The 20,532-nt window shown below is 44.7% G+C and overlaps 2 protein-coding genes across 11 annotated transcripts in view; one reads left to right on the forward strand and one right to left on the reverse strand.

Annotated features, from left to right (window-relative positions):
- The window catches only part of FAM83E (family with sequence similarity 83 member E), a 28,463-nt gene extending 17,338 nt beyond the window's left edge, over positions 1-11,125 (forward strand). For both annotated transcript variants that reach the window (XM_083582130.1, XM_083582131.1), the window contains exons 6-7: positions 4,763-5,369; positions 10,376-11,125. In XM_083582130.1, the coding sequence (XP_083438256.1) occupies positions 4,763-5,369; positions 10,376-10,615 (847 nt within the window). In that variant the 3' untranslated portion in view covers positions 10,616-11,125. The remainder of the gene's footprint in view (positions 1-4,762; positions 5,370-10,375) is intronic.
- Positions 5,804-19,353, reverse strand: LOC310747601 (uncharacterized protein). 9 transcript variants are annotated; one of them, XR_014540945.1, is made up of 5 exons: positions 18,719-18,924; positions 16,918-17,094; positions 15,459-15,689; positions 11,351-11,448; positions 5,804-6,033 (listed from the first exon to the last, which is right to left on the reverse strand). XR_014540945.1 is itself a non-coding variant. In XM_083582156.1 (4 exons), the coding sequence occupies exons 1-4, from the start codon at positions 18,876-18,878 to the stop codon at positions 5,960-5,962; spliced, it is 642 nt and encodes a 213-aa protein (XP_083438282.1). In that variant the 5' UTR covers positions 18,879-19,353; the 3' UTR covers positions 5,804-5,959. The 9 variants fall into 9 exon arrangements, 4 of the variants coding, with proteins under 4 accessions (XP_083438282.1, XP_083438284.1, XP_083438283.1 ...); XR_014540946.1 differs by lacking the exons at positions 11,351-11,448; positions 18,719-18,924 and adding an exon at positions 18,212-18,457; XR_014540947.1 differs by lacking the exons at positions 11,351-11,448; positions 18,719-18,924 and adding an exon at positions 18,024-18,124.
- Between the last annotated feature and the right edge of the window lie 1,179 nt (positions 19,354-20,532).

The following is a 20,532-nucleotide window of genomic DNA, read 5'->3' on the forward strand; positions in this document are numbered from 1 at the left end:
GGGAATTTGTGCAATGCAGCTCAGTTCCTGAAAGCCCCTCCTCTTTTCCTCCAGCTTGCCCTCCCCGCCATTCTTGTGCTGGGTCTCCTCTGACTTTGCAAACAATAAAATCCTTCACATGCTTTTGAATGTTGAGTCCTTGTGCCTGTGGTATGATGGTGCGTCCCAACCCAGAAATGACTGCATCTAGGCAGTTGTGTGAAAAATAATGGTGTATCTCACTTCTCCCTTACACTAATAATTCAGCAGCACTATTGGGATGTCGAAAAGAGTTACCCGAGAATTCTCTAGCACAGCACAATCCATCCTGAACATGTAGATACCATGTTTATGGCTCGGTCCTCTGTGTCCATTAAGACATCACAGTTTGTTCCCTGTGGTGGCTGCAGCAGATTGCTGTGTGGAACGATGCCACCTCTGCAGTCTCCCAAGTTCAGGCACAATTTCTCCTCGTCGCTTTTTGATGGCAATGAATCACGCAGCCTGCAATAATCCTAATTCTCTGCCTCCCAGAGTTTGGCTTGGTGGATTTATCCTCTGCCCTATCAGCTGTGCGCTTCTTCCTCCCTGGGTTGTTTTGCACTCTGAACCTCTCTGTATGCAGCCTTCCGTGAGGGTCTGATTGAGGTCTGCGCATCTCACGAGAAGGAGGAAGTCCCTTGCTTTTTAGAATACATGGGATTGGAGTACCACATGGGGCAGGGTCTCTCAGGAGACATACATGTGTGCAACTCTAATTCCTATGTGAGCAGATGGCAAGACAACAGTGAAAAGCTTGCCTTTCTAAAATAATATTTTATTGGTTTTCCAAAAGTAACAATATAACAAAAAACAAAAACCCAACAATACAGAAACAAAGCAAAACAAATTGACTTCCCTCCAGTCCCTTCCCTGGTTCCATTATTTGTCAACATGCTGCATGTCCATTATTAAATTATATATTTAAATCACTATTATCCATTCATTGTAAAATTACAAGTACTTTTTAAACCCTGCTAATGTATTAACCTGTGTACAATGCTTCTGTATATATGCAATAAGTTAAAGAAGATTGCCAAGTTAAATTAATGGAATATGCTGAAATGGCAAAACGGACAACGACATTAAGAAGCAGAGACGACAATGAATGGAAAAGCTTGCCTTATAAACACGTTCAGCCCATTGGTTCATCCAGCTCAGCTGCTTTACAACATTTCAGGCACAAGACATTTCTATCACTTGCTACCTGGTTCTTCAAGCAGATATACAGTACTGAATCTGGCCAAACAGGACTTCTGCTTGCTGTTTCTGATAAATTTACTGTTCTCGTCCAAAATTTTACCTGTGCTGAAGGTAATTTCCTTCAATCTCTGGGCACAACTGGATCATACTAAGAAAAAACACAACTGCATTTTAAGTGGGCGCCTGTCACTCACATGGGTCCACTCCACACTAGCACCTCAGAATTGAGGATAAAGTTTTGGGCGTGCATCAGGGAGCACCGCACACAATACACCCTTTGGGAAATTACTTGAGATGCGAAGATAAGTGTGAAAGGGCAGGATCAAGTTACACAGAAAAGGTGCAGAGTCTCCACCCCATTTCATGGGCAGTTTAACAATGAGTTGGATAAACAATGAGATGTGTGGTTGGTTTTTAGTTAATCCTCCCTAGGGACCAAAGACAACCCTTCCCGGATCAGACAAAAGGTGTGTCTGATCTCACATCCCTTTTCCCACAGGGGCAAGTCAAACCCTTCTGGGAAGCCTGGCAACCCATTATGAAGGCTACAGCCCTCACCTGTTTTCCCCCAAGCAGATTGAAAGCCATACTTCCTCTGAACATTGAGGTTCTATTCAGCTGTGACTGCTAATAATTCTGGTAGACCTTTTCTCCATGAATTTATCAAATGCAGGGTGGGGAAGCAGTGACCTTCCAAACTGTTGCTGGACTACGATTCCTGGATTTTTTTGGGTGGCCACAGTGAGAACTGGATGCTGGACCAGATTGGCCATTGGCCCATTGGCTCCTTCTACTTTCCCATCATCCTGGACCATTGGCCATTCGGGCTGAGGCTGATGGGACTTTGAGTCCAACAATATCTGGAGGGCCACAGGGCTGTTCTTTGTTTTAAAGCCATCTGAGCTAATAGCCATCACCGCACCCTATGGCACTGAATTCTACAAATTAATTGTGCATTGGGTGAAGACATACTTATGCCTGTCTGTCTTGAATCTACTTCTCATTCATTTCACTGGGTGACTGAGTCCTAGCATCACGAGGGAGAAAAATTCTTACCCACACCATACATAATTTTGTAAATCTCTGCTATGTTCCTCCTAGTTACCTTTTTTCTAACCTCTCTTTTTCTAACTTCTCATTTCTAACCATCTTTTTTCTAATCTCTGTATTGCTAGTTATAGCTCTTTGTAGCACTGAGGTTCGGTATAGCAAAATGAATGCAGTGTCATGGCTGGAACGCTGGGTTTGGATGTGGGAAAAACATGTCTAAGATATTCCCATTTGGCCGTGAAGCTCATGGTTTGGCAGGCTGATACCTAAGCCTGATCTACCTCACAGGTTGTTTTGAAGATAAAATGAGGAATTTCTATGTATGTTGTCACAATACTTTAGAAGCTTTTTGCCTCCTAAACAGTATTAGTGAAACCATTACAGACCACAGTTGAGTTGGGGTGCGGAACATGTTTGAATGCTAAAATATCTCTCTGTAGAAAACCAGCATGTCAGGAAAGAGAGGCTGCAACCCTTCTCCCTGACATCTACTTTCCATGTCCTGTTGCTGTTTATTTTATATATATATATATATATATATATATATATATATATATATATATGAGAGCTTTCAGTTCTGAGGTTGCTGGTATAATCCAGAAAGTGTTTTCTCACTTTATAAATTAGAGTGGTGCTAGGTGGTGCTAGGTGTTCTGGGCCTAGATACAAAAGACCTTTCACTTCATAAATTTGCTACAGGGTGATGACAAGCATGTACAAAGTCAAGCACCTCTTGAATCCAGTCAGATTATCTTGAATCCAGATTATCTTCACTACAAACTTCAACTGGCTGAACAGTCATTAGTTCTCCTTGAGGAACTGTAAGGCATTGGGGGGTGGGGTGGAGATTTTCAGCACCTTCAAACTACAATACCCAGAATTCTGTGGGTTAAGCGATGAGAGTTAAACTGGCATGAAACTGAGAAATCCTGAGATGTAGATATGCCCTTAGGGCACCTCTAGTTTGGTCACACATGTCCCCCCAAAAAGAGAAAATGCAACACTAAAAAAGAAAGCATACCATATGCAAATGTATAAGTTTAGATGCAAATTTAGAAATAATTACTGTAATTAAGACAAAAATACAGTGGTATCTTGGTTTACGAACTTAATCCACTCCGGAAGTCCGTTCTTAAAGCGTTCTTAAACCAAGGGGTGCTTTCCATAGCAGTGGGGAACTCAATTTACAAATGGAACACACTCAATAGGAAGCGGAACATGTTCTGCTTTCAAGGCAAAATTCACAAACCAAAACACCTACTTCCAGATTTTGCAGCATTCTTAATCCAAGTTGTTCATAAACTAAGCTGTTCTTAAACCAAGGTACCACTGTACAACACATCTCCTTGTACAGTAGTAGGGACGACTGAGCAGGGTTGCTAAAACTGTGGATGAAATACTTCAAGGGCCCTCCTGCTCTCCCTTCTTAGGGTTCTTTCTCCTTAAACCAGACTTACATCAGACAGCACTTCCAAGCAGAGGACTCTCCTCTGGACACAGCAGGACATAAAGCCACCCTAGCTTCCAGACTGAGCTCAAGTAGCATTGTTATACGATGGCCCCGGGGGTCTGTCCAAGCTGCAAGTCTCTTGTGCTGAGGTCTGGCTTTCCTCCCCATTTCCCCTTTCTACCTGCCATTCTACCTGCCCTCTTGATTTGCCCAGGGGCATTCATTTTAGTTGCAGTACATACAGAAGCAACCTTCTTGCCAATCGATTGCAGGTGAGGCCAAGCATTCAGTGCACACACTGAGGTCAGAAAATCCTGTTGCTGGCTCATAGCTCAGACAGCCAGAGCTTGTTTTTCTCCCTCTGAAAGACAGCCTAAATTACCATATATAAATCAGCATACACAAATTTGCATCAGAGACCTGTTTCCCAGGTCTTTCAAGGACCTAGAAATGTCCTTGTTGAGCTCCACATGGATACAAAGTAAGCATGGCTTGTCCATTATTGTGTCATTGGAATCTCAGCTTTTTGGATTTTCTTATATTCATGATTCCACACAAAGAGACAGTAGTTGCCCAAAATGTACATGATCAGTGTTCGAAACTCCTGTTGTTCTAGGCGCATTTTGTGGCAGGGAATTTCATTAGCACGAGCAGTTTGAGTTATGGGCGCAGTACTGCGCCTAAGATTTCAGATTGAAACTGCTGAGTGGAAGGAAAGGAAGACCTTTTTCTGCCTCTCCACTTCCAGATACTCTCTGAAGACTAGAGAAAAGACCCTCTTAAGAATATTAGGGGGTGGGCAGGGGAAGGACTGGAGCATGTGAAAAATGAACATAATATTTTAGCTGCAGTTCATTCATTTTCAGCTTTGTATTCTTGCTATAAAAAAGCGCGCCTAGACATTTCGTTGTTGTGCCCATAACCTAGTTTTAAAGGGCCATTTAGCTCCAGGCTTCTATATCTCAGTTTCTAACACTGCACATGATCCATGGCTAAAACCCCTTTCCTATCTCCCCCCCCAAACCCCTTTCTTCTCAACAGCTTCACGTGGACAGATGCTCGCTTGAACCGCCAGCTGGTCACTCAGCTTACAGGAGAAGTGACAGGGGCATTTGACCGGGAGTTCCGCATCTTATATGCTGCCTCTTGTCCCCTGCCAGCCCTAGAAATTTCACCTAGACTCCAGCCTGCTTCGAGCCTGGCTCCATTACCAAGTACCAATGGGCCAGATATCACTCCGTACGTCAGCGTCCTGGATGGGGTGCAGCTGTCCAACCGCATTGCAGAGCGACGCTCCGTGGCCCCTCAACCCGTGGCCAAGAGCCACGCTGGAGAGTGGGAGTTAGTATTGGCCTCCCCTGCTACAGCGGAAGACCCTGTGCTACCCACCCCACCTCCAGAGGTGTCTATTCGAAACAGACTGGCAGCATGGCGTGGCACAGACCTTTCAGGAGGGGGCCTGCACGGATCCCCCGATGGGCAGAATGCTCTTAGCGATATACTTAGGAGCGTACAGCGGACTCAGCGTTCAGCAGCCAAGACCACAGGGGCTCGCGCTAGTAAGTCCCTGTGGGACCTCAGCCAGATCTCCGGAACCAGCACAACAGGAAGGGGATGGAATGGGATAGACTCAGCAGAAGAAGCCAAGGTAAGCATCACCTATATTTCCCAACTCTAGGACCCGGTACATTCTAGAGTGGCCACATATCTTGGGAGGGAAACGCAGCCAATACTATAAAGCTATCCATTATACTGTTACACGTTACCCCAATTGGCCAGTGGCAAGAAACTCCATGGGCTCCAAGCGCTTTCCCCAGGCTTCAGTATCCTTGGAATGGAGATCAGGAGAGACTATGGTGTCTTTGGGATATGTGGTTTTATTTACACATATATACAACCTGAGCAAAGGATGGAGGGGCTTGCAGACCCCACACCTCAACTGATCCTGCTTCTCCTTTAGGTTAGTAGGGAAACCAAGCCCAGCACAGAGCAGTTTTGTGTCTGTATTCCCAGCTTCCGGCATCAGCCCAACTTGCACACAACAACCACCACTCTCTCTTGTACACAGAAAAGGGTCACCCATTTGTCTCTAAGGTAACAACAACAACAATTTTATTATTTATACCCCGCCCATCTGGCTAGGTTTCCCCAGCTACCCTGGGGAGCTTACAGAATATGTAAAACATAATAAAGCATCAAACATTAAAAACAGAGCACTGCAGCCATGTGAGAGGGGCCTCATAGCTGACTGGGGATTTGATGCCAGGTCTCTCTGTCCGATCCTCTGTCCGCTTCACCACACCATTTCTCCCCTGGATACAAGACAGAAACAAGACAGGAGATTAGGGTTCTTTGGGAAGTGGATGTCCTGTGCATTAGAGGAAAGGATCCTGGGATCCTTTAAGCCTCTTAAATAAAAACACCAGAAGTATATCCTATTCAAGTATATCCTTGAATAAGAAGAGGGTGTTTCTAGGCGTGTGCAGAGTGTGTTTATTGTATCATTAGGGTTAGGGGTCAAGGCTTTCTTCACTTGAGCCTTCTCATCTTAGAAACTGAACACTGCACAGCCCCATTTAGTACATATGCTCCAAACCAATTATTTCCAAGTTCCTTTCCTAAGAACCCCGTCTCCATCCCGCAGTACATCCAATTCTCATCTACACCATCTTTCCTGTTCTGTGTCCCAAGAGATATCTGAAGTGTAGTCCACATTTGATAGTGGGCACTGTCATTGCTGAAGGCCCTACAGCGCAGTACTATTGCATTTGTATTGTACGTTCTCCACCACCTGTCCTTTTGATGGCTGGACAGGCTTTGCACCCCAACCCCCCAACCCCAACCATCTAATAAAAATCTGCCTTGCCTATGTGGCACTTGAAACAGAGGGTTGGCATGCGACTCACAAGTAGGTATCCCGGACTAACACATCAAGTGGTATTGTTTATAAACTGCATTTATATCCCACTTCTTTTTCAAAGATCAAGACTACGCATGTGGTTCTCCTCCTCCTCACAACAACCCTGCAGGGTAGGTTAGGCTGAGAGGCAGTGACCAGCCCAAGGTCACCCAAGCGAGCTTCACAGCCAAGCAGGGATTTGAACACTAGTCTCCCAGGTCCTAGTCCAACACTTTAACCACTATACCACACTGGTAGGCTTGCATGCCTACTCAATAAGGGACTGCCTTGAGTTGCCCCCACCCCGTCTTTCAAATTAAGAGACTGGAGCTCTTCCTTGTAAGCAGATCTACTCCTAAAGCAGCCGGGTAAGAAGCCATAGTAATTAGGCAGGTGCTTGATCCCTCTTGCATGTTGCTTGACAAGAAGGGGAAAATACAAGAGGGCAGTGAGCCTGGCGGCAGCCCAAGTCCATTTCAGCCAGATCCTTTTTTCCGGCAGACCTATTTTTAGATGTCGCAACAAACTTCTCTGTTGCCACATGCATTTCATGACTTTTTACTGTGAGTAACCTTCACATTCCGTTCAGAACCCAGCCTGGCCAGCGACTGGCTCTCAGCAGCAGGAACAAGAGGGCAGTACGTACAATGGCCGCTACGGTCTTCGTTCTAGCTGGCCCTCTAAATGCACGTTTGCACCTACAGCAGCATTACATGGCAGAGGGTCTCTCAGGGAGAGACTTGGTGGGGTCGGTGCCAGAGGAACTTAGCTCTCTCTCTCCCCCCCCCCCTTGTTGATTATCCTGAGTCTCTTCCTTTTTTCTCCAGATCTGTTCTAAGATTAGGGATAAACGCAGCTGTGGGGAGGGGAGAATAACCTGGGGGAGGGGTTGTGGGGGGAGGATTAAGCACCTTTCTCTTACCTGCCCATTTGTCTCTGCAACCTCCACCTGCACCAGACATTTATATGCTTGCAGGTCTGCCTGCAAGACTTTCACACAGGGGCAACACAGCAAAACCCAGACACCTGCCCCCCCCATGTTAACAGCCACTGTGGAAAGATGCAGGAACCAATTTCCAGAGGGAGATTTGGTTTTCCCTCCCCAGTGTTTCTTTCTGTGAGAGAAAACACATTTGGTTTTCAAGACATTCCTTTTGCTGTGCAGTCTAAACTCCGACTCCCTTGCGAATCAACATTTCGGTAGTAATTTAGGTTTCCATGGGAACAAAAGAATTCAATATTCTCTGATCCTGCTTTGTGCTGCAGGAGGTCAAAGTGTACATTTCTGTAAATCCACGCCCTGGAAAAAGCCGTGATGATCGCTTCTAGTCACTTTGGGGACTCGAGCACTGTTTTCCCCATGAAGTCTGGATGGTTTTAAAACAAAAAAAGTTTTGGTTTTCCATCAATTCCAGATGTTTTGTTCTCCATCAATTCCAGCACTCAACATTCCCTCAGACATTCCAGTTGCTACAGAAACCAGTTCCTGATCTTGAGTCCTGGTTACTGTGGGAACCAACTTGTTCTGTCCCGCCCCGCAACCCCCCCAAGCTTCCCATGGCTGGGTAGGATCAATATTTTGATTTCCAATCAAAGGGGTGTTGAATATATAAATTTAAAGGTACCAAATAAGGTTGGAAAATTATAAATAATACTGTTCCCTTAAAACAAAGCAAACCCAGTCATTTCATTTACAGGATAGTGAGGATATCAATTCCCTTACATGAGAGCATTTTCATGTTGTCAGAACACCCCTGAGGTTACACTTTGTCACAGAAAAATAAATTATGCATGTCCCTATTTCCTAACCAAAATCAAGTTTCTGAAGAGGCCAGCGGACCAGTAGGTACTTGGTGATTGTGTAAGGACAGAGCCAGGGTGCTTGAAAACAGCCCTAAAAGGTTATGACTTCCCCAAGGCCTACCTGTAAGCCTCTGGCTGAGATGGGACTTTGTCCTTGGCATTATAGCATTTCCAAGTGTTCAAAGCATGTCACATACATTTTTGTAATCATTTCAATGGCCCTGAAATCCTTAGATTGTAGGGATTGGGGTGGGGCTGAATGGGGTTTGGCCAGAGCCATTTGATGAGGCCATATTTGAAAGTGGGGCCTTCCTGAATCATGGCTCAACCTCTGCACCACAACGGTTTTATTTGACAGACTTTGTGACTTTAACAGCTGGCCAACAGGTGGTAAAAACAAGGTGTGGCCTTGCTTTAATTAACAATGCTTGGCCTGTTAAAATCTGGCAATCTTAGATTTCAGTCCCACAGACAGACCAAACACTAGCTCTTAGCACTTTCTGGTGGCCAGAGAAGTGGCAGATATCATCTCAGTACTATTAAAGAGGGAAGAGTGGCAGGCAGATTAATCTGACCCACAAACCTCGTTGAAAAGGAAATGCCTGGTTATTATAGGATGACTGATTATACTCCATAATGAGAGCGGGTAATGGGCATCACAGGCATTTTCTGCCTTGAGTACTAAATTGTGTTGAGCAGACCCTGCTGGTGGTACCCAGACCTCAGCTCCTATGTCCCTGTTTTCATAGGGTGCCTGGTTGCCACCAGCAACAGCTGGGCACAGGACAGGAGGCAGGTCCTAGAGCAGAAGATTCGAGGAAGCATTAGGCCTACCTTTGGAGTTTTTTGACAAATTAGATTAATAGAAAACTCTGCTTCCTTTGGCTTTGAGCTTGGGTGAACTGCTGTAGACAGCACCTTCGGTCAATATTGATCAAGGCTACACCTACGATAGGGAGGGAGAACTCTAGAATGACGAGCCTTAGAAGCATGAAGGTCCCTCTGTACTTATCAGCTAGGTTCCTCCCTCCTATACCCTGAATGTTTTTATGCAGGGCAGCCAGCCATTGAACAGGTAAGGCTTTCCCCATGCCTTGTACCAGGAACTGTTAAGGCACAGTCACCTTGTCAGGAAAAAAAGAAGTTGCTCTCCTCCACTTGAACTTCACACTATTTGTAGATATAGTTCTTTTAGGTGCTGTAGTATGTTTGAAGTCATGTTTTTATAATGCTACATCTTGTAACTTTAATAGCTTTAATATTAAATGCTTTGGAGAGAGAATCATGAAAGGAGCACAACAATATTGAAAATAACAAATTTATCCTATCCATTCCCCCACAGCTTCCTTATCTACCACAAATTCGCTTCCTCTTTCCTGCAGCTATTGTGCCTAGCAGTCTCCACAGGGAATCTAGGAACATCAACACCATAAATGTTAGAACTCTGCCTCAAATTCAGGATTCTCATAGGCAGTGATTAAATTTCTAAGTAGAGAAGAGTTAGGGTTTAACCATACCTGGAAGCCAAACAGGGTGAAACAGAAGCCCTGCCCCTCAACTTAGGATCTATAGATGCAGGTGGTAGTGGGAGAAATTACTTTGTACATGCTCAGAAGCTGCATCTTTCTACTATTTCACATAGTTCAGAACAGATACAGGGGCGGAGGGACTCCTTGGTAAGACCTGGTTGTAATTCATGTGGGTTGCCAAGATGTTCATTTCATTTGTATCAGCAAGTATATTTTTGAAGGTTGTGGAGAACAACATGAAAGAACCTAGGCCATGTTGCAAACCCAGGTGCTCTTAACAATAAGAACTAGAAATCTATGTCTGAAGAGGAGTTCTACAATGCATGGCAGGTACTGCCTATTTTACTTGTACATGAGCTTGCGCACACAACATCACACTGGTTCTTAAGTCTGAAGTGTTGTTTTTTTCCAACCTTTCCACAGAAATGGGGTTACCAGGACACACCAGCAAGAGAGCTGATGAAACAGCGAGGGACTGGCTATGCCCCAGAAGAACCAAGGATGCCCGTTTACCTGGCACCTGGGCGTATGACCCCTTCCTCTGGCTACTTGCCTCTAGGAAGACTACAAGGACAGCTGTATCATAATCCTGCCAGTACAGGTCTATCCCGGGCTTGGCCACACCCAGGACAATTCCAGTACGGCCATCAGCTACGATACTGAAACCTCTCTGAAAATCTCAAGGCAGGAAAAAAAAATACTGGGAGGATAATCTGGAACAGACTGGAATATTTCCTAGAGTTTATAGAGAGATTATTCATGTGACAGGACACAATAGTCAGGGATGGCTATAAGACTGGTTTCTAGCTTTTAATAAAATATACTAGGAGACTTTTCTGTCTGATAAACACCCACCCCAGTGGAGTGCAGAATGAGATCCTGAACTGTGACAAGCATATTTTAGTGAGATTTTAAGTTTCATCTGCCAATGAGGGAAGCCAAACACTTTTCCTTCAATGCAACTACACTAGAGCAATTCAAGTTTGGTGTAGGATGAACTGGGAACAAGCAGGAGGTTTGTAAACTTACACTGATGAGCTGCTCAAGGGATGCTGGGTGCAGCTACTGAGACACTAAAGAATATATAAACGGTTATACTAGCAGAATCTGGAATTACATTTCTCCAGCCCTCAAATCAATGTTTGTAAAAATATAAGACATTCATACAGAACAGTTCGTGCTGTGTTTTTTTTTCCTTAAATTGAACCATAGACACTAGGTTGTATTACAAAAAATCTCCTTCCATGATAATAAAACAGTATTTCGGCACTGGATCAAAGCAGCCTGCAGGAAATGCTTTGACGTTTAAGAGGTTAGACTAATTGCACTGAACCCCACTGGTTTGGTAAAGGGAAGAGTTTAGAAAGGAAGAGTGACTGTTCCAAGGTTTATACACACCCAGAGGTTTTGACCCAGGGCAGATGATAATCAGCATGCAAAAGACATCTTCTGTAAAGTAAAGTAAGGCAAGGAAACCCTTCCCTCCCTCATTGGATCTAGAAAAAGGAAATGGAAATTAAAAGAGGGAACTGGAAAGAGATTCATACATGCTTGAACCTAAGCTACAAAAACGGAGAACAGGCACAACCCAGATGATTTATTGAAGGCCGGTCCATCTGTGACTATTGCCCATTTGTTCAAAGGCTCCAGTGTTCTGCCACTGCAGTGTCCTAAAGCAAGTGGGAAGAGATGCCTGAGACTCATTGACAAAGGGAAAAAATAACATACTGTTGCATCATAGAACAATTTATCAGCATGGATTGAAGTGAATTATGGTTGCTAGGATCCAGATTCAAGAGAGCTCTCATCTCTTCAGTTGTTGTGGAGAAGGGAAAATTCCAGCAAGGTGCAGATTCTCCAGTTGCTTCGTCTATGCTGATAGTGGAAGAGCAGCTTGAGGCAGCAAAATATTCGCTCTTGTGCCCCTTTTAAAGGCAGGTGAGTCCTTTGAGGGCCTGAATCTTGTATCCTGCAGGTAGAACCCCCAGCTTCATATTTGTCAGGAAATCAAGACGCCAATAAGAATCTCAGGGTTTGTTTACACTGGACTTGCACCCGTCTCTCTACTAATGAAGAGGCTCCCACATGATGCTGTCCTGCATCCTTCCCACTTTAAATGCAGGGTTTTTCGATCCTGGCTGTTTTGGACTTTGCAAGGAACACACACACACACACACACACACACACACACACACACAACCTTCCTGCCTTTCTCCCCTCTAAGACAACACTGGGATGGGAAGGGTCTCATCTGGATGCCCCTCCCATTATTGGGGAGACAGGCAGGTACAAGTCCACATTTTTTGCGGCAGTGTGTGGCCCAGTCCTAGGATTTCAGAAGCCGCCTTTCAAAGAAATGTCTGCATCAAAGGGAAAGCAGTTCTCCAGCACTTAAGATGCAGGATATTTTATCATGCAACACGTCTACCCCATCCCATCACTGCACCAATTCGAGTATTTAGTGCAGTTCAGACTGTGGCTGCACAAATTGGCTAGTACCAATGATTGCATCACTAATCAGAGACACTATCTTCCCCCACCCTTTTGATAAAGCCAACAGCCCCGAGGGAAGATGCCCACCGGCTGCATACTAAGTGTTCCTTACAAAGTAGCACAAATTACACAGGCTTCCACAATTCAAGTTATCTTCCTTTCCCTTACTGTTAAATAAATGTTTGGTGTGCTCCAGTGCTGGGAATCCATTTCCAAAGCTCCTTTAAATACTTTCCTCCATTAGCTATTAACACCAGGCATAAAAGTGCTAGGTTATTAACATGCCAAAGGAAGGGGGGGCGGTTTACACACAAAAATATGGAAGTTGCTCCCTCTAGAGGTTTGATCCCTAAAGGCACCTCTTTTCAAGACCAACAACTCCCAAGTCTGACGAATCAAAGTAGTAATGCAGGGCACCCAATGCATTCACTTTTTGGGGGGGAGAAGCTGGTTATAATGAAACCAGCACCGTTCAACAAAGTCCACCTGATGCTGGAATCCAGTTTCTTTCACGGCATCAGGATCCTTGCAAAGGCAAAGCAGAACTCGTTACGGTTCTTGCAGTGCCACACAGTTCCTTGCTTGCTGTGTTTGCAGGCTGATAGGACAAACGATAAGGACCAGCTATAAAAGGGAGGGGCAGAAGACAACACACTCAAGATATCCAAGGGCCATAAAACAGAAATCCAAAGATAGGAAGCTACCTTCATTCAGACTAGTGATCCACCCGTGTAGGAAGCTGCTTTTTATACCGGCTCCCTCGGCCAGTAAAGCAAGATGAGCGCCGCAACCCCAGAGTCATCTGCGAATGGACCTAACGGTCAGGGGTCCCTTTACCTTTAGACCAGGACTGTCTACCTGAGACCTTCTGCATGTAAAATGTGTGCTGTGATGCTGTGTTGCAACCATTCCTCTTTGAGGATGCACTATATCCTTTAAACCAGAACAGCCTTTCAACACAGAATGAGATGGTATAATTTTCTGGACTACACCAGTTCAGACTGCAGGTGGGGGAGGACCAAATTTCAACGCTCCCCTTGCATTAACAAAATAATAATTCATGTTTGTGTATATATGTATATACACAGTTTCTCCCTCCGGTGCTAGCTTAACTACATCAAGAAGAATAACCAGAATTCTGTCACCTCCTTCTGTGCAACTGTAACTCTCAAAACATTGCCAGCTCATCCGAGAGCCATGCAGCAAACAAGGCCAACCGTGAGGTGGAAGTTCTAGAAGTCAACACCAAGTAGCGCTGGGAATGTCCCCTGACTGAAACATGGACAGCAACTATTAGTCAGTGCAGGTAATGCTGAGTTGGGTGGACCAAAGGTCTGGTTCTGTTTAAGGCAGCTTCCTTCCTGGGGGACAGTGAAGCCTTGCCTCCTGACAACTATGCACACACTAAATGTTTAAAAGACATTCGGCACACATTCTTTCCCTCAAATAATTCTGCGCACTCTAGTTTGCCCCTCTGAGTTACAATTCCCAGCAACCCTTAGCAAACTACAGTGCCCAGAATTATTTGAGGGAAAGAATGTGCTTCGAAAGCACTTTAAATGTATATAGCATGTACACAGCCAGTAGCTTTGGAGATTTCACCAAGCTCATTTTTTTTTAAGCCAGCCTTTGCAACAACAATACCCAGTGGAATAAAATGCATTCCTGCCCACGTACAGTTAAGCCTCAGGGGTTTCCCAAAATGGGCGGTGCAAATCCACTGGGACTGAGAGTTACTTACTGAAGACTAAAGCAACATGGGAGAAGCAGAGTGGAGAAACCAGCAGAGAGAAGTGGCCTGGAGGTGTACAAAAGCTGAGCAGAAAGATATTGCCACCTCCAGACAGCATCAACAGCAGCTTTTCTGGAACTAAGCAGACCTTGGTCTCGGAAGTGCCTGGATGGGAGCCCACTTTGAAACCCCACACAAACCACTTTGAGCTCCATTCTGTACTAAAGGCAGGATATAAAAGCAAGACTTTTGAAAAGCAAGTGGAGTGAGGCGTGGTACAGAGTACGCTTAATCTTGGGGAATAGGAGGGCTTTTAAATATTGGGGTTTGTTTATTTTGCCCTTTCCTGCTGTTCAAAAGGAGGGTTAAAAAAACAAAACAAAACAAACAAAACAAAAAACAAATCAAATCAAAACAAAGCCTCCTTATAGCAGGTCAGACTACAGGCCCTTTATTGTCTACACTGCCTACAGTGGCCTTTCCACATCTCAGGCAGAGGCCTTTGCATCAGCTGCTATCTGATTCCTTTGTGCTAGAAATATTGGGGAACTGATCACAGGACCCTCTTCATTTAGAGCATGTGCTCCAGCCACTGCTTCCCACCCAGATCCCTTTAAATCAGGCAAACTAACAGGAGTCACCAACCTTTTAGGGCCAGGGGGCACATGTGGAATTATGAGGAAGTGCTGTCACGGCGTGGTATAACATGAAAGGGATGCCACATCCAAAGGAGCATAAAATCAGCCCGGATCACAAAAAGCAGTGGGCATGCCTCACAAAAGAATGTGTATCAGCCACTGCCATATACACTCACAGTGAAAAGCTCACTGAATCTCTCCTCTGCTCAGAATGGATGGGAAGTTGGGTGTCCAATCCTGGCATCCCGAAAAATATGGGCACATTTAAGGGTGTGTGTTCGAAGTAAGAGAGCAACAAAGCCAACCCAAACAGGAAATGAGCAGGTACAGCAATCAGGCTCTCATGCATTATGGATTTTTGAGGTGATATTTACTGAGACATTTTGTGAGATGATATTTACTGAGACATTTTGCAGGAACCGTATGATGCTATGGCAGGCACCATGGGGCGAGCAGGTGCCGCACTGACAACCTCTGAATAAAATTAGGCCTGTAGATGATTTGCAAGTTGCTTCTTGGAGATCAGATACAAACCTTCAATGACCTAGAAAAGCATAAAATTAAGGCCAAAGCTTGCCAGGCTGTGGGTCCTGTAGCTCTCCTGAGAGAACACAAGGTCAGCCTGGAGGAGAGAAACACTCACCTGGGTCCAACAGCACAAGGCACCGGAAAGTCCCTTTGCCGGAGGGTTTGAGCCTGATCCCAGGTAACACCTCCAAGAACTTCAGGCTGTCACTGTAACCTCGCTCCAAGCACAGTTTCCACAGCTTGACCTTGTGCTCCTTCCACACCAGGGCCTCCAGCTTATCCAGACGCAAACCTAAAGGAAACTGGCCCAGAGTGCTTCGGAGGAGAGGGATCACATCCACACCACCTGAAAGATACAAAGAGGCCTTGATGATGATGAAAAGGCTTTTAAGTAGGACTGTGCATGCCCCACCCCCGACCCGTTGTTCCAGATACGTTCTGGAGTAGACTTGACCTGGATCTGGGCCCCAAATTGGGGCCCTAGCACATTGTTTAATTGTGGTTTTAAACCCTATTTTATAGATGGTCCAAGGGCAGGGGAAGAGACACAGACAGGCTGCCTGCATTTCTTTCTTCTCCTCCATCCTGCTCCTTGCCACCCGATTACCACCCCTTTGGACAGCTCTAGATCACTTTGGGTGGACCTAACCTGGGTCTGCCTCAATCAGCCCAATTTGGCTCAGGATCTAGAATTCGGACAGAGTGGCCCCACAGCCCTACTTTTTAGTGTTGTTTGGAATGGATCTCAGTTACCTGGAACAGCTAGCCCATTTGTCAGTGGGTGCTAAGTGTGGAACCAGTGCTTTACTTGCACACAAGTTTTTGTGCTCTTCATGCCAAATTCCTCTTGATTATTTCTCGACTATACTACAAACTGTCAAAGTCACAGGACTCCTGACTTTTATTATATTTCTTTTCCCTTAGCCTCATTAGGCTTCAGTTCCCGTTGCAACTGCTGAAGGCCTCTCTCCAGTTAAGGAAGTATTTACAGAACCTCCGATCAGATATTAAACTGAAACAGGCTTCATTAGGATGAGGGTATTCTTCAGAAAGCTGGATGATTTTCTTCCTGCTGAAGGTGGGGAAGGTATGGCCAGCCTGCTCTACACAAAACGAGGTGATAAATGAGTGTGCTGAACAGGGAGGACAAAGTGTACCTCTTCACACTGCAAGTAAATCATCACATTTTTGAAAGTTTCCTCATGTTAAGATTTCTACATGATGATAAATTCAGCATAGCAGGAAAGGGCTGAGGTAGCACACAGCTAGAGTCTATGTGTTCTATTTCCTGGGATGGGTGGGTGTTTTTTAAAGGATAAGTATGCAAAAGTGGACAACCAACCCCACCCTCCTGTAATCTGATGCAGTCCATTCCCCCACTTCATTCCCTTAAATGTGTAGCAGTAGGCCACACCTTCTCAAACAGACCAGTCTCCTTTTCTTACCTTCACCATCTCTCCCATTCTAGCATAAAAACCACACGTTTTAGATCTCCTATTTTTCCATGCTCACATACCAGGGTCCCTTCCAAAGAGCATACAAACATTACTAGTCAGCTCCTCCATGCATCTTACTTTGCCTTGCAGAAGAAGATTCCCTTGGCCACTCATAGGCAGGGTCCAGCTCGTCTGAGGTGAAATCAAAGGGATGATAAGCAGCCCTGCGTGAAGGTTTCTTGCACTGGTGTGTGGACAAAGGCGGAGGTGTGGAGCAGTCTGGAGGGGGCGCTTTGGGGCAGGCTGGAGTAGAAACTACAAATCATTTGGATACAAAACATTAAAAAGTCAAGAATGTCTGGAATCCCTATTTTCACATTACGTATGTATTGAGTTGGATCCTAAAGGTGTCTTTCCACTAGCAGAAAACCTATTCCTGTCAGAGGAGGCCTATTTCTTCCTTAGCAGAAAACTGCTGTATGAGGAAAACCAACACCAAATCCACGAGTTCCTCCAACTGCACACAGGCTTAGTCTCAAGCAAGACCTTTTTTATGGCCTTCTACATCTTGCTCGCTATTAAACATCATGATCGTTACTAAATTTATTCCCCGCCCGTCACCAGCAGATCCCAGGGCAAATGACAACTACACTATTTAAAATTCAAAATAAACAACAGTTAAAGCAGATTAAAATTACAGGAATAGGGTGGACCCTGGGAACACACATCTCATGAGCTAAAGCCTAGGGTAAAAAAGTGTGTCTGCAGCATTTGCCAGGAGCTGAATTGTGAAGAAGCCAGACACACCTCTGTGGGGAGACAGTTCAACAACTTGGGGCTGCCACAGAGAATGCCCTTCCCTGAGCCGCCACCCCAAACTAATTACAGTATTATTATTCAATAATAAGATTTTATTATTTTTCCATGTTGAAAGCCACCCCAAACTTCTGAGGGAGGTGGAACTACCAAGAGGGCCCCATCTGCTGATCTTAATACCCCTGGAGGGTTTGTAGGGAAAGAAGCAGTCGTTGGGGCCTAAGTCATTTAGGGCTTTCAACATTAATGCGAGCACCCTTGAACTGGACCTGGAAGCAAAGAGTACGGCCTATGTTTTCCTCATGCACCGTTTCCTTCATACCAAAATGCAACCCTGCTTTCCCCCATACATTATGGCACTACAGCCTGAGTACCCTTCCATTAACTCTGGCACAATTGTTCCCGGAGGAGCACAAATGCATTTTCACCTTCCGCTCACGCTTCTTTAAATTAATCCAAGCCACCCGAAGCATGAGAAAAGGGGACATAGCATGAGAAAAGGGCACAGCCAGTTTTATGTGAGGAGCAAATGCGGACTGGGGGCCCTCCTCTCACCTAGCAAAATCAGCGACAGAAACATCGCCACGCAAACCCATCTCCCCACAACTTCTCTTACCTCTGGAGAAGTTGCAGGTGTCCCAGCTCAGGGGCCGGATTTGGCTCCAAGGCCTTTGTCTGTTGACCCCTAAGCCAGAGGCTGCTGTTATGAATAACTAATCGAAGGCCCCATTTGCACAGTAGTAGGTTGCTTTAAACCCAGAGTGGCTTAACAAAGCCAAAGTGGTTTAACAGGCGGGATAATAAATGTACCAAGTAAATAATAAATAAGCATTCACCCTTTATAAGGAGCTTTGGGAATTGTAGCTCAGAAGGAGAAGTTAACAAACTACAGTTCTCAAAGAGTCATTGCTGGAAACCTGTTTAAAGTGTTTTAAATGTTTAGCACAGATGGGGCCTAATGTTAAGTAACCTTGAATACACGTTAATCAATAGGAGTTACCACCTCCATGGAGACAATCCTTCTTTGCAACACCCATATCACACTCCTGCTGCACCCCCCATCTTTAAATCAAATTTAAAGGGGGGAAAACAGTTTCCCCACAATTAGAATAGCTCCACATACTCTTCTCTGGTGGTAGAGAGGCCTCTGACTGGACTGGATGAACTGGCGAATCCATCCGTAATCTTTTATAAACAGGTTGTTCTTCCTCAGACGCTGGGCGTTTCTGACAGAGGTCTTCTTCTGTGGATCTCACCACAACTTCCAGGAGCGGTTTTTCCATGGTCCTAATCTGGGCCTCAGCTCATAACATCCTCTCACCTCCCTCCTCAACACTTTTCCAGAAAATTCAGCTACCCTTGCAAGTCAGGGTACTGGGAGGGGAGCACAAAGCCCACCTGCATTCTCCTCCAAGCCAGACAAATCTATTTCTTTAAAAGCAAAGAAAAGTAAAATATTTTCAAGCTGAAGAAAACCACAAACAATTAAAGGGGCGGGGGATGGGCTTCACTACCGAAGCCCCTTTCATAAACCTGCATTTGTATGGGTGTGGCAAGAGTGAATTAACCCAAAAGGGTGTAGCTTGAAAAAGGGCCATACTCAGACCCAATCACAACTTATTTAAAACCATAGCCTCACCTCCTCAGCCCATTGCAATAGAGGGGGCACTTTACCTGCATAACAAGCAATAGCTACGTTGATAGGAAGCAGCTGAGCCCTCTGCTGTTACAGGGAAAAAAGAGCATCCTTTTCACATCTACTACAGGCAAGTCAGGTGTCCCACATCTTATATTGGTGCAGCTGGTTTTTCCTGCCTAAGTGTAGAAGCTTACATTTGCCCCTAATGAAATTCATTTTGTTAGTTTTGGCCCAGTTCTCCAGTTTGTTAAGGTCATATTGAATCCTGATTCCATGTTGAGTGGCATTGGCTACCCCTCCCGGTTTGGTGTCACTTGGAAATTGGATGAAGGGATTGAGGGGATGCTCATCAAAGTCGTTTATAAAGAGGCTGAACAACAATGGGCCCAGGATAGAACCCTGTGGCACCTCACTTGTCCTTTTTTTTTTTTTTTTTTTTGCAGGATAACTAGGAACCATTAGTGGGCACTCTTTGGGTTTGGTCAGTCAACCAGCTACAAATCCACCTAAAAGTTACCTCGTCCAGTCGTTTGCTGTCATGTACAATTAATTATTATCAAATATTACTATCAATTGATGTTCCAGTCACTTGTCATTCATTTTAATGCATTCATATGTTTGAAGACCTTCTCTGCATGCTTTCCCTACCACAAGTTTGCAATGCATACATCCCAACTTTAGAACACTCTTTCCAAAGAGGCACGACTGGTGCTGTCATATCATTCTTTTCATTAGTAGGTTAATACATATTTATTTTTACAGGACATACCAGAAGGACTTCATAATTATTTATATATGTTACAAAATTTATATACCGTTTGGAAAAAGAAACTACACCGCTTGATGGTAGACACACACACACATGAAAAAAGAGAATAAAATTATCAGTAAAATCAGTTAAAACAAACATTTAAAACATTCAGAAAACAAACTAAACACATATCAGCAGTCTATAAAATTGGATAGGCTTGTCTAAAAAAAGAGTTGCAATCAGAATCCGGTTCAGGGAGATCTAAAGCAAGTTTCTTCTGCCTCTGCCCCTTTATGGAGGAGAAATCTTGAAGAGGGAGCTATAGGTCATACAAGACCTGTGGATAGATGGGGAATTCTCAGATGGTTCAATTCTAACCTTTGGAAGAAATGTTTGGGAGTTCTGGACATTTGAGCTTAGGAAGGAGGAGGCAGTGTTTTTGAAGTGTGCTTAATAAGTGCCACCTCACAAACTGGCACAGAGGTGCAGGTAATGCTTAAAACAGCTTTTAGCTCAATATCCCGCCTGAAGCAGAGTCCAAATAGTG

This window comes from Podarcis filfolensis (assembly GCF_964270895.1).
Source record: "Podarcis filfolensis genome assembly, chromosome: 13".
NCBI classification, from domain to species: domain Eukaryota; kingdom Metazoa; phylum Chordata; class Lepidosauria; order Squamata; family Lacertidae; genus Podarcis; species Podarcis filfolensis.

Bases quoted from the DNA above. Each gene is read 5' to 3' on its own strand.
- LOC310747601 (XM_083582156.1), bottom strand. From the start codon at position 18,878: ATGGAAAAACCGCTCCTGGAAGTTGTGGTGAGATCCACAGAAGAAGAC. The intron at 17,095-18,718 runs GTATGTGGAGCT...AATGATTTGTAG, and splicing joins CTCTCTACCACCAGAGAAGA to TTTCTACTCCAGCCTGCCCC. The intron at 6,034-15,458 runs GTGAGTGTTTCT...TCTTGTATCCAG, and splicing joins CCTTGTGCTGTTGGACCCAG to GGGAGAAATGGTGTGGTGAA.